Source organism: Sceloporus occidentalis, unplaced genomic scaffold (assembly GCF_023333645.1).
Source record: "Sceloporus occidentalis isolate IW3139 unplaced genomic scaffold, rSceOcc1.0.p SCAF_3, whole genome shotgun sequence".
Taxonomy (NCBI): Eukaryota; Metazoa; Chordata; class Lepidosauria; order Squamata; family Phrynosomatidae; genus Sceloporus; species Sceloporus occidentalis.
In genome coordinates, this window is record NW_028316983.1 from 48447971 (window position 1) to 48461158 (window position 13188).

Genomic DNA, 13188 nt, shown 5'->3' on the forward strand with positions numbered 1-13188 from the left:
CAGCCTCCTGTCCAGGAGCGATTCCCAAGCGCCCTCCCTTTGGAGCAGAACTCAGAAGCAAGTGCCTTATATTTGAAAAGGCTCTCCTGTCAATAGAAAGTCATGCTGCTGCTTCTTATTGTTATTATACAAATTTACAAGCTCACTGAAGGCAAACCAGAATCTTCCTTGTCCAGGACCTGGCCTTACATTTCCCCCTCCTGTCAGGAGGAATTCCCAAATGCCCTCCCTTTGGAGCAGGAAGGAAGAAGCAGCATCAGTTGATATTCAAAGGAGCATCTTCACAGGGGGCCAAGGCCCTCCTTTCCCCGGACATGGCTTCCATTTAAGCCTTCGGCCGCCCAGGAACGATTTCCCAAATGCCCTCCATTTTGAGCATGAATATGTATATATATATGTGTGTATATTACATATATATATATATATATATATATATATACACATATATATATACACACACACATTGTGTGTGCGTGTATATATATATATATATATCTAATTATATACATATGTATCATATATATATATATATATATATATACACACACACACATATACAACTATAGAAAGGCTGTATGTAAAAGATGACCAAAAGCAAAGCTCAAAACACTCGTAAAATGTATATGTGTGTGTGTATATTTATATACATCATACAAGCATTTATATATATACATTATGCCAGTGTTTTGAGCTTTGCTTTTGGCCATCTCCTACACACAGTCCTTGTATAGTTTAGTGACATATATATATGTGTGTGTGTGTATAATGTATGTATATGTGTGTGTGTGTTTATATACGTTATACAGATGTTTACATACACTGTGCCCGTATTTTGAGCTTTGCTCTGGGTCGGGGGTCTAAGGGAGCAGGGGGCACCTTGGCTGGAAGGGTATACAAAGCCTCGCTCCCAGTAAAGTCTGCAAGGCATTTGGTTTCACCCTGATCTCCTCCATCGCCTTCGACTCTTGCGACCTGCGTCTACGACGGAGAGTTAATCCGGGTTGATCCCGCTTTAAGGGGCCAGGGCTCCGTGGGAGGGAATTCTGGGAAGGGTGCAGGATTCCCTCCCCCGGAGCCCGGGCCCCTTAAAGCGGGACCAACCCGGGTTAGCTCCCCAGTGTGGACGGAGGCTTCCCTGCTCGTCCTGGGACTGACCTGGGCGCACGGTCTTGAGTCGGACGGGGTCCCTGAAGTGCCGGATGACGGCCAGCGTGTCTCGGTGGGTGAGGCCGCTCACCGGGGTGCCGTTCACCTCCAGCAGGACGTCCCCGGGGGAGGGCGGCTTCCCGGAGACCAAGACCAAGCCGCCGCCGCCGCCAGAGGGCTCGGCTAGAGAGGGCAAGCGGGCGGCGAGGTAAGGGAACTCTCCGCGCTCGGCGCCGCCGCGGAGGAGCTCAGGGTCCGGCCCTCCTCCTCCTCCGCCGCCGCCGCCTCCGCCGCCGCCCCAGGACACGGCGCACTCCTGGACCTTGCTCAGCCAGTGCCGCTTCCTCCGCAGCGTCTTAGACATGAGGGCCGCACCATGGGCGCCCCTTGCCCTCGCCCTCAGTCAGTGTCCAAGCGCCTGAGAGGGAGACAGAGGGAGAGAGAGATACACCTTACAACCATCAACGGCGGAGGCTGCCTCCCAACTGCCGCCTTCCTCGCGACGGCGACGGCGGCGACGGTATGGACACGCCCACTTTCCCTCCCGTTGGACACGCCCCCCTCCTGCTCCTCCTCTACTACCTCTTCGTCCTCCTCCCGTTGGGCACGCCCCTCCCTCTCTCATTGGTCCGCTGTCCTCGCAAGCCCCGCCCGCCGGCGACGGTATGGACACGCCCCCTTTTCCTCCCTTTAGACACGCCTCCTCCTCCATTTTCTCTTCCTCCTCCTCCTCCCGTTGGACACGCCTCTCCCTTTTTCATTGGCTCGCCGTACTCTCAAGCTCCGCCCTATATACGTCCCTGGTAGGAGGAGCTTAAAAATTGGCTGACGTCAGAGAGAAAGAGAGAGAGAACTTTCAGGGACAAGGATAAAGACAGGCAAGACTTGGCCAAGAGAAGTTGGCGCGAGGCCTGAGAGACTGGGGCGCTTGAGAGGCCTCTCTTTCCCTCCCTCCCTCCCTCTCATCCCAGAGGGTTTCCATGGCAAGGGCTTGGAATCATAGAGAGCCCAAGGGCCGTCCATTCCAACCCCATTCTGCCATGCAGGAACTCTCAGTCAAAGCTTCCCCTGTGACTCTGTTGAAAGCCTCTGTTTAAAGGCCGCCAAAGAAGGAAGGCTCAGCCACTCTCTGAGGGCGTCTGTGCCTCTGTCGAACAGCCCTTACTGTCAGAGAGGAGGACCAGGCACCACAAAATGGGGGACGTTCGAGGACACGACCCCATATAAGCTCACAAAACAACATTAACACACACACTGCAAAACACTCGTATCAGTAGAAACCCATGCTTCTTCATCCTGCTCCAAATGGAGGACCCTTTTTGGCGTTCCTCCTGGGCAGAAGGTGGAGATGGAGGACAGGTCCTGGAAAAGGAGGACCTCTGGCCACTCTGTCCTTAGTGCTGCTCCAAATGCAGGACACTTCGGAATTCCTCCTGGACATTTCAGCCTTCTGTCCAGGAAAAAATTCAGAATGCCTCCATTTTGAGCATGACCGAGAAGCATGAATTTATGAGTATTTTAAGCTTTTACTTGGTGATGTTGTGCCTGGCCCAGTGCTAGGGACTCCTGGGAATTGTAGTTTATTGTGGCACCAGAGCGCTCTAATAGAGAAGGCTCGATGTGTCACAGAACTACAGTTCCCAGAATTCCCTAGCCCTGAGCCAGGGCAGTCAAGGCGCTCTCAAACTGGATTATTTCTGCAGTGTGCTTTGGACCAGAGTCTTTGGATAAAGGAGTGCCTCTCCTGTTTGCAGGGTGTATGGTGGTTTATGTTGCTCCACAACTTGTTTTGGGGTGGAAGGTTGGGGTTATGGAAGTGTATGCAGGTAAGAAATTGGGAATAAGGAATCAGCAGCAGCAGCAGCAAGTGACAAGGAGGCGAGGCCAAAGAACTAGATGAGATGGTTGTCCCTTTGGGTTGCTACTCACTTGCTACACAGAGATGAGGGATGTTCCCACCCCAAGCTCCTCAGGCAGAGGTGGTGGCATTGGCACTGGCCAGTTTCTTAGTGAGACAGTTGCTCAGAGGTGGCTGATACAAGCTCCGAAAATGCTAAGGCCAGAGCAACTGCCTGGCACTGCTGACCTCTAATGTCTGCCTGGCTCTTGTGCCAAAGGAATTGGCTCTACATTCCCAGTCAGTGGTGCAGCTCTAAGCCACTGCATTTCCCCCTTAAGATACTTCATAAACACCTTCTAAGTGCGTTTATTGGAATTGTCATGGATGCCAGTGCAATTCACGTCCAGACCCACAGTCTCATCTTTGCAGATTTTGTGCCTGAACAGATGCATATTTACCCAGAAATCCTTCTGCATTCAATGAGGCTTAGTGGAAATTAAGTGTGCATAGCCGTGCAGTCTGTTTATACATACAGAGAGGGAGAATGATTGAGAGAGAGAGACTGAGTACAAGAGATGCTCCAATGTACTTTTTAATTCCCTGTTCTTTCGAGTATCAAGGACATTGGCCCAAGCAGTTCCTGGGCAACAGCCATTAACTATTTATCCTTTTAATACTTTCTCTGTGACACCTCCCACCTTTTCAGCAAAGCACTCAACCTATTTATTCAGAAGTAAGTGTCACTGAGACCCGTGTAACTTCCTCTGCAGTTATATAAAGAAAAGACTGCATCCTCAGTTTTCTGAAGTCTTCCAGTCATTACCTTCACCCTCAGTATATTTATAATGGGCTTTTCTTCGGTGAAAAATGAAATTGCATACAAATTCTACTTGTCTTCATTTAGGGGTGAAACAGACTAGCATAATATGCCGGCTTGGGGTGCTGTGGGGATGTGGTGTTTAGACACTGCACGCCCTGACACCACTCCCAAGCTGGCATCATGCTGCACACCCGACAAGATGGCGGGCGGCATTGCAGCGCTGTGGCAGCACAGCTACTAAGGCGGAAATGCCTTCTTTTTTGCACCAGAAAAAAGCCGGAGTGGCGCCACAGCATGCATTTGACATGGCCCCTGATCCAGCACTCAAAATGGCAGTGTCAGGCCACCTCTATGCAGCTGTCTGTTTCAGCCCTTACATGTTTTTCTGTCTCAAGTACTAAAGTCAATTCCTTTTCTTTAAATACATGTAAAACATATCAGACCTCCTACACCCGTTTCCTCTTCTTCTGTTATATATTAATCAAAGTTATATACTAATCTTTTATATGTGCTGTAAGTCAAAGTAGACTTGATGGCAATTAACAACAAATTAATCAAAATGTTAATTCCTTTCCTTGAAATATATTTGATTAATATGTAGCAGAAGAAGGGGAAAGAAATGTAGGAAGTCTGATATTGTGTCTTACATGCACCCAAGGGCCACTTCGGTAATCATTTACTTTATGAAATAGCCATTTCTTCTTTGCATGCCACAACTGCCATGCAAATTACCCAGCTCAAACCTGGCACAGTGACAAGCCCCTGGGCTGTTTACACCTGTATATGCCAGTAATAACTGAGGAGAACTCCAGGTTTGGGTAAATTAAGAGGGTTTATTTAGAAAAATGCAGAGTGCAATCACATACACAACAATTGCAATTATGGAAATAAGGACTGGCCCAGGCTTAGGTCTGAGGGTGACACAAAACATATGCAGAGTGCAACCAGGGACAACAGTGTGCTGTGTGTGCAGAGATGTATGCTGGCTTTGTGCAAAGAGGCTAGGTTTTGAGACCAATGGCGCTGTACAGACCGGCGCTTTCTGCCGGCCTGCAGGTGTACTAGGGTTGCCTCGGACCTTTCCAGACGTCCTGCAACCCTAGTACGTTGTAATGGTGGTGCCCTTTCTAGATGGGCGCCGCCATTACGACATCATGGCCACACCGCCTCCAAATGGGGCGGTGCAGATATGACGTCTTGGCAACGCTGAAGGGCCCTTTCAGCGGCGCTGGAAGGAGTTCCGAAACAGAGCTCCTTCCTTTGTGCCGGTGACACAAAGGAGAAGGGGGCCTAGCAGCACCTTTCTCTTGTTCCCCGCTGCTGTCGGGGTGTCCTTGGGGCATGAAGCCCCAAGGACACCCCTTTCCAGGCCGCGGGGAAGCAGCCTTTTGCCACTTCCCCGCGGCCTGGAAAAGCGGCGGATTGGGGCCTCAGGGCTGCTGCTGTGGCAGCTGAGGCCCCAATCTGTCGGGGAAAGGGGTGGGTGCAGGCCGCCCCAAAGGGGCGGTCTGTACACCACCAATATTTATACCTGATAACTAGCTTCTGGAGTGGGATGCCTGATGATTTCTAGCACTATAACAAAGACCTAGGAGATTACCGCACTAGGGTAAAAGCGTTCCCCAATGCATTCTCACGGGCGCGAGCCTGGAACGTGATGAGGGCCAGAACGCTAGTTTACCGCACAGCGGAATGCCGCCGTTGCCACCGGGAGTTCCAAATGTGTTCCAAATGTGTTCCAGGGAGGCCATTTCTGAGAACGGTTTTGAAACCGTTCCCAGAAATGGCCTCCCTGGAACACATTTGGAACACATTTGGAACTCCCGGCGGCAACGGCGGCATTCCGCTGTGCGGTAAACTAGCGTTCTGGCCCTCATCACGTTCCAGGCTCGCGCCCGTGAGAAAGCATTGGGGAACGCTTTTACCCTAGTGCAGTAATCTCCCTTATGTTTTTTCCAAAAATCAACAATGGGATTCTGGGCTGGTTGGTAGTGATCAAAGGTGATCAAAACAGCTATTGGATCAGGCCTACCTGAGGGTGACTGGAAAGAATACATTTGCTGGGAACATAGCAGGGGGCAGAGCAGGGAGGCTTACTTCTTGGTGTGCAAGGAGATCCTTTGTCTCAAGGTGCAAGAGGAAATGCAGATGACTTGGGAAAAGGAAGGAGCAATTAGCAGTTTTGATAGTATTATCACCTGGATCATCCACATGCCTCAGGTCTCCCTCTTTCCTCCTGGGAACCTGACTTAGTGTTCCTAAAGGTCAGCCTTACCTCTCAAGAACATGCTGGCTCCAAATATGAAATATGGAGACCCCAAACACAGTGTGAAGTATGCAGGATGTGCTAACACCTGGGAGCAAAATGACAAAAAGGAAAAGACTCCATTGTGAGAGTCTTCCAAAATCACAGTGCCACCATAGAGAATGCACGATCTGCTGCCAGCCATTCCCTGTCTGGGCCAGTGGAGGAAACTTAGGAAAGCCCCTTGGTTCTGACCTCAGTAAAGCGACAGGCTCCTATGATATCATTGGAACATCAGAAACCTAAGTTACTTGCTTTAATATTACTTATTTTACAAATGTAAAGTTATTTCAGACTTTTTTATGGAGATTCCCATTCCTCGGCTGGAATCGTTTTGGTTAGTCTAAGCTAGAGTAGAACCATTGAATCAATTGTGAATCAACACATAGGTAAATACAATTGATTCAATAACTGCATTCCAGTTTGAGCCAACAATAGGATTTGGGCCAATGTGTACATCACTTTTTATTAATCATTTCTATAGCACTTTTGGGTAAAGAGCTTTATCAACTTCCATCTTAGTCAGGCTTGCCCAAAAATAAGCCCTACTGAGTCGAATGGGGTTAACTGCCTGTAAGCATAGTTAGGACTGCACTTTGCAGCACTTTTCACCTTAAAAGTCATCTTGGTAGGCAGGCGATTTGATCTGGAAAGAGAAAATGATGTTTGTTTAGTATCATTGGCCCAAACTTATCCACATAATTTCCAGATTCAAGACCAGGTCAATATTTTTCATACTGGAATATGCTGCCTTAGAGTACAGAGGTGTCTCCTTCTTTGGAGGTTTGCAAAGAGAGGCTGGATGGCCAATTGTCAGGAGTGATTGTTTTTCCTGCATGGCAGGGAGTTGGAGTGGAAAGGCCCTTATTGTCTCTTCTGACTCTGTGTTTCTGTGGTTGTTCCTAAAGGTGTTGCTTAGCTGTGCATATTTTTGTTGTGCTTTGTTACCTTGGATCAGCACAGCTACCTTTGTTTTGTTTTGATCTGATTTACTTTGGGAAGTACAGCATTTAGCCATTCAGGCCAGAATGTACTATCTGAAAGGGGACTTTGCACTGAGTCCCACCTCTTCAATAAGTGTGTAATATAATTTGCCTTCACTGATTTTTCAAACCAGTCCTCATTCAGAAATAGCACCTGGAGCTCTCCTTCAACAATTCCCTTGTTATTCAGTACAAACATAGAATAGATACCTTTCCTTTTAGTCCTGTCACTATCAGTTGAACACTATATCTAATTTGTGTTAGCTCAGCTGGTTTATGGAAAAGTGGAGGATTAGGAGAATATGGAAATAGCTGCATAGGAACCGTTCAAATATGTCTTATTGGTACTTCCAGGTTTTGACTGAAATCAGCAGGGGATGTGTAGGTGGCTGACTTTTAATGTTTAGGAATTATGTCTTAACATACTTATATAGAAAACTGAAATGTGGTTAATATTCATTTGGAATTCTTTCTGAAACTCCCACTTTTTCTTTCTTTTGTTCACCAATGAGCTCGCTATGTAATAATCCTCAGTTTACCAGCTATGTTCTATATCTGTTAGAAATTCTTATTGCAATTGCTTTATTCTCTAACTGGACTTTTAAAAATAAAATGTGATGAAACTGTAAAATCTATCAGTATTTCTTTAACATGAAAAGAATAGAAAGGGCATTTTCCTGTTTTATATTTGCATCTGTCTTGGTGCCCATTCTGGGTCAGAAAAAGACTTTTCCTCAATAGTTATCACTACTCACACGGTGAGAAGTAGCCTGCAGTTGGGAGGTTTCAGTGGAGGCCATTTCTCTCTCAGAGTCTGTCAGCACAAACTATGGAGCTGGGAGGTCATTTCCCCTGAAAGAGGATAGTTGGGAGTCCTTCCCTCAGCCTGATGTAGCTACCATATATTATTGGCTTCAGCTACTTGATTTCCCCATCTGTAAAGAGGGAAGATACTTTCATGAAGATATATCTAGCTGCTTTGAATCCAGCTGTGTTGCTGTTGGTATGTTTACCTTTGGGAAGAGAAGTTTAAGAGGTGACATGATAACCATGTTTAAATCTTTGAAGGGATGTCATATTGAGGAGGGAGCCAGCTTGTTTTCTGCTGCTCCAGAGACTAGGACACAGAGCAATGGATTCAAGCTACAGAAAAAGAGATTCCACATAAAAATCAGGAAGAACTTGCTGACAGTAAAAGCTGTTCAACAGTGGAACACACTCCCTTGGAGTGTAGTGGAGTCTCCTTCCTTGGAGGTCTTTAAGCAGAGGCTGGATGGCCATCTGTCGAACATACCGTATTTTCTGGCGTATAAGACGACTGGGCATATAAGACGACCCCCAACTTTTCCAGTTAAAATATAGAGTTTGGGATATACTCGCCGTATAAGACTACCTCTCTTCCAAATAAATTTTTTAAAAAACCTCAGATTTGATTTCAATATGGTAATTTTAATTCAAATGCTTATGACATGCAGGTACTTAGCAGGAAAACTTGTTGTATACAAAGCCTGCTTGGATTGGACAGCTCTCCCTGCCTGCCCAGCCCTCCCTGTCTCCAAGATTTTCTTCTACCGTACTTTTACAGCGCCGCCCTTGCTGTTTTCATACGGTTGCCACATACGGAGGGGATGTGGCTGCGGCTGTTTTTGAGCTCCCCCCACCATATGTGGCAACCGCAGATTCTCCAGTCTGACTCAGAAGTTTCAGCACCTGCCCTATAAGACGACACCCGGCGTATAAGACGACCCCTGACTTTTGAGAAGATTTTCCTGGGTGAAAAAGTAGTCTTATACGCCAGAAAATACTGTACTTTGATTGTGTATCCCAGCCTGGCAGGGGTATGACTAGGTAGCCCTTATGATTTCTTCCAGTTCTATGATTCTATGCTGCATGATTCACTGGCGCCTCAAAAGTCCTGCTTGTCATCACCAAAGTATATACTGTAATCTTTGATGTTGTTGTTGCGTGTCTTCAAGTCATTTCCAATTTATGGCGACCCTACGGCAACAGTTTTTCTTTTCCTAGGGCTGAGATTGTGTAACTCATCCAGTAGATTTCCATGTCTGAGTGGGGAATCAAACCCTGTTCTCCAGAGTCCTAGTCCCATGTTCAAACTACTACACCAGTTCTCCATATGACCTTTTTAATAATGACTTTCATAGGGATTTCTACTGACTTTTACTATTATATAAATTTTGTCACTTCTGATATACCCACACAGTCACCACCACACTGCAGGAACAGTATCTGCAATCAGTGTCTTGATGAAACAGTCTTTGTTGTTTTTGATGATGTACTGGCATGGTCAGGCAAAATAACACATGGTGTCTGTTGGATCAGGACAAAACATGTACAGTATTTGATGCTGTCCTTCTGGCTTCTTCTGCGGTATTTTTTTTTAAGGCTTAGAATAAACCTTGCTGAGAACTCTTACCAAAACCGGCAGGCAATGAAAGAGAAAAACCTGGCTGTGATCTTGGCCATTTGCTGGAATCTTCAGAAGAAGTTACTATGGACCTTTAAAAATGTTGGCTCACATTGTGTGGTTTGATTTATTTGTGTGAAACGTGTTGAGCTATTTGCTCCAAAGCTACTTTTCCATGCAGTACAGCAATTGGGTTGTGTTGGTTTAGTGTAGTTTGAAATGGTGTAAATTGACTGAAGGATATGTAGAAGATGGATGGTGCTGCTGCACAACAGAGACCTAAACTGCAGCCTTTTGCCCTGTCAATTCTGATTTCAACTGGATACAAACATGAAAAAACCCTCTTTCATTGGTTGTTTTGTTTGTTCTATTATTTTATACTAATATGAACACTTCTGCTGTTTAAGCATTTGGCTTTTTATCAAAGCATAACAACCTATTTTCCAACTTAATAAAATCTGTCTCTGTGATATTACTTTAAAATGCTTTCTATTATATAACGTTTTTTGAATGTTGGAGCCTTGGCATTTGGCTTTCAAGTCTAAAATAGTCTTAACTAGAGCTTTACAAAATCATTAAGTTTTAAGCATACGCACAGTGGTTCAGTTTGACACATCCAGGAAAGTGAAATAACACTATTGTTTTCAAACATGAAGGGTGTGACACAATTGCTCAAATGGTTTCATTCTTTTCTAGGTTTACAAACAGGAAGAGCAGGTAACTGCTATAGATTCCAAAGGGGCTGCATTCTTTGTTGTAAAACAATGATAGTTTGTTTCACTGACTGACTGTTGAACTTCAGGTGCAAAATTCTTGTCATCTTGCACAACAGTAGAATCTCTGTTAACAGCTTTGAACCCTGAGCTCTTTTCCATGGTTGATAAATCCGAGAAGATTTGAAAAATGTCTAATTCCTTTTTAGCTTAGAAATGGCTATAAAACCCTATCCATGACAAACCAGCACATAATCTCTTTCTGTTTTCCAGGGCATGCAAAGCTTTGTACCTGAGCAATGCTTCGCATTTCTTCACCTCATATAATAGCACCATAACAAGGAACCCAAGACGGTAATGATATTTTAATCTTGTAATAAAATCATTTTATAAGAGGTGCTTGAAAGAAGGACATAACAAAGTTTAAAACTTGCATGAACAGCAAGGGAAAAATTAAATGAGTGTCAGATCAGATGGTCATAACTGAGTCAAATACATTTGCAGTGTAATTCCATCTCTCTCTCTCTCTCCCAGAGACAGAAAGATCTGTGTCGTTACACCAAAGACAGTTTGGCTCATTGCATTCTGGGTCATTTCAAGTGGATGGGGCTGTCTGCCAACAGATGTGAAAATAACTGTCACAAAGATATATGCTTTCTTCACACTTACATGGTAGAAGTGAGAAGACTGGATGTGTTGTCATATTAAGCATCCTGGACATTAAAGATGTACCGTCAAGTAATTTTAGGCTAGAAATTTAATGTTTTACATGAAAATTGTCACATAAAAATAGATTATCAATTGTGCTCCCTATTCACAGTAATGCTTCTTGTGTTAACTCATATCTATTGCTTAGCCAAAGACCTTGACACTGTTTCTTATAGAGATCCATCACTATCAGCTACTTTAGACAGAAATTTCATTCTTTTTTTTTACAGAGTCATCTAATGAGCAACAGAAGAACTTTCTTCCCAGCTCATATGTTAAATGAATGGCTGCCCTAAATCCTGAAATGTTAGCTCTTATGTCATACGTTTTACTTTTCACCCATAGAAATTAAAGCACTTCAAACAGGAAGTTTTATCATTGCTCTTTGCTTTAGAGACAGGGTAAATGGAATGCAGAAAAACCTCGCCCAAGGCCTCCTTCATCAGTTTAGTAGCAGAAAAATAACACTTCCTGGATCCTATTTAAGAGCTATATTAACTCACTAGACTATTACCCCCATTATAAAGTAAATCAATAAAACTAGAAGAAGAAAGAAAAGAAGAGCCAGCTATCCTGTTCTGACAAATAAGAGAAGAAGCAAACAATAAGACAAGGAACGAGGACAGTAAAAAGCAGCAACATCTTATTTCTTCACTCCACCACTGAGTGGAGAGAGGCCATGGAAGATGCAGAGAGTTCAGCAATTACAGGATTGCTAGTCAGTCTTGTACTATGCTTTTTCTCTTCACTTTAGCTCTCCCCACCACCACCATAGCATTCTCAAATGTACATGGTGCCCCAAGGCATTTGACTAGTGAATCCAGATAATTAAAATACCTACTACAGATAATCAGCACACTGCAAACTATAAATTAAAAGCATCTCTTAGCCTGTCATGGTACAGTCCAAAATTAGAGGTTTTCCTCCATCTTTTGAAGCTGAGGAAATTCCAACAGTGTTGGAGAATGATAGAGAGGCAGGTCCATACAATTTGGTCTATCTTAAGTAATGCTTTGGCTTCAGTCCTGTTATTTGACCCAAGTAGCACAGACCTGTTGAGTCAGTGGAACTTGCATATGTTTTGATTTACCAAGTTGCCATTGATTGAGTGGGTCTACTGAGGTTGGGACTAACAACAGGATGTAAGGTCTACTACGTCTCTAGATATCTGCAGGTCTCCAAGAGCAAGTTTGGGTCTCAGTGAGTGTTTTGGGGGGGGGGGGCAGCTAGGATTGCCAGATTTTTCAAACAGCAATACAAGACAGCCCTCTTTTGAAGTCCAGCTCGAGGTAGGGCTTTTTTAACACCTGCCTCAAGTAACACAATGAAATGCCTCTCATGGGAGTTCTAGGCTCTCACAGAAAGAGAGATCTTGGGAGATGCCATCCTCTTATAAGAGTTGAGAAGGGTTTTACAGAGACCTACCTCCTGTTACCGGGCCTGTACAGCTGAAAACAGGAAGATAAGGTACCAGCCATGCTTGCAAGTGACAGCCATGCACAGCATTTTATATGCAACTTGAGGCCATTTTGCTGTGTACCACATACTTGGAGGGGAATCAGTCTGTTGTAAGTACAACTGGTGTCTGTTCATCCTCCTCTTGATGGATAAAAATAAATAAATACAAGATCTGCTCCCAGATATACGATATTATATTACCCAAATAACAGTTGGGGGGTTGGTGGGATCATTATCAGTTGTTAGTGATACTCCAAATGGAGAAATTAGCTTTCTGAGAGGCACCTTTTAGACTGGGAAGCACCAATCTATACCAGTACTAACTGGGAAGGCTCCAGATTCTTGGTAAATTAAGCAATCTTTATTAGGAAGATATGCAGAGTTCAAACACATACACGCACACACAAGATAGCTATTCAAACTCATACAGAGCTAACCAAAATCAAAAAGTGAAAGGAGATCAGCAGAATTTTAGGGGTTGCAATGGGTCTATATTTACCTGTCCAAGAGAAGACTGTGGAAGGCTGGAGTGACTCAGACAGTTCTGAGGGCAACACAGAATATACACAAAGTGCAAGCATTTATGCAGGCTGGGCTGTGTATGCAGCAGCTAAAGAGCTTATCATTTTTAAATAAGCCAACTTGCCTCTTCCATTTTAAAATCGAATGTGGGATGCAGCCAGGTAATATCACACAGAAAATACCACCGATGCCACCACCTGGCTGCATCCCGTCTAAAGCCTGACTAGAAGCTGCACTCAGATGGCCAATTTTGAAAGTCAGGATAAGC

At 44.7% G+C, this 13188-nt stretch overlaps 1 protein-coding gene and 1 long non-coding RNA gene across 6 annotated transcripts in view; one reads left to right on the forward strand and one right to left on the reverse strand.

Annotated features, from left to right (window-relative positions):
- MAGI3 (membrane associated guanylate kinase, WW and PDZ domain containing 3) overlaps positions 1-1592 on the reverse strand; it is a 188840-nt gene extending 187248 nt beyond the window's left edge. For all 5 annotated transcript variants that reach the window (XM_089514387.1, XM_089514386.1, XM_089514385.1 and 2 more), the window contains exon 1: positions 1156-1592. In XM_089514387.1, coding sequence (XP_089370513.1) covers positions 1156-1510 — 355 coding nt within the window. In that variant the 5' untranslated portion in view covers positions 1511-1592. The remainder of the gene's footprint in view (positions 1-1155) is intronic.
- Positions 1593-1945: 353 nt separating this feature from the next.
- Positions 1946-11421, forward strand: LOC149315897 (uncharacterized). Its single transcript, XR_016280409.1, has 3 exons — positions 1946-2024; positions 10506-10586; positions 11171-11421. It is a non-coding gene; the product is annotated as an uncharacterized LOC149315897 (long non-coding RNA).
- Positions 11422-13188: the final 1767 nt, after the last annotated feature.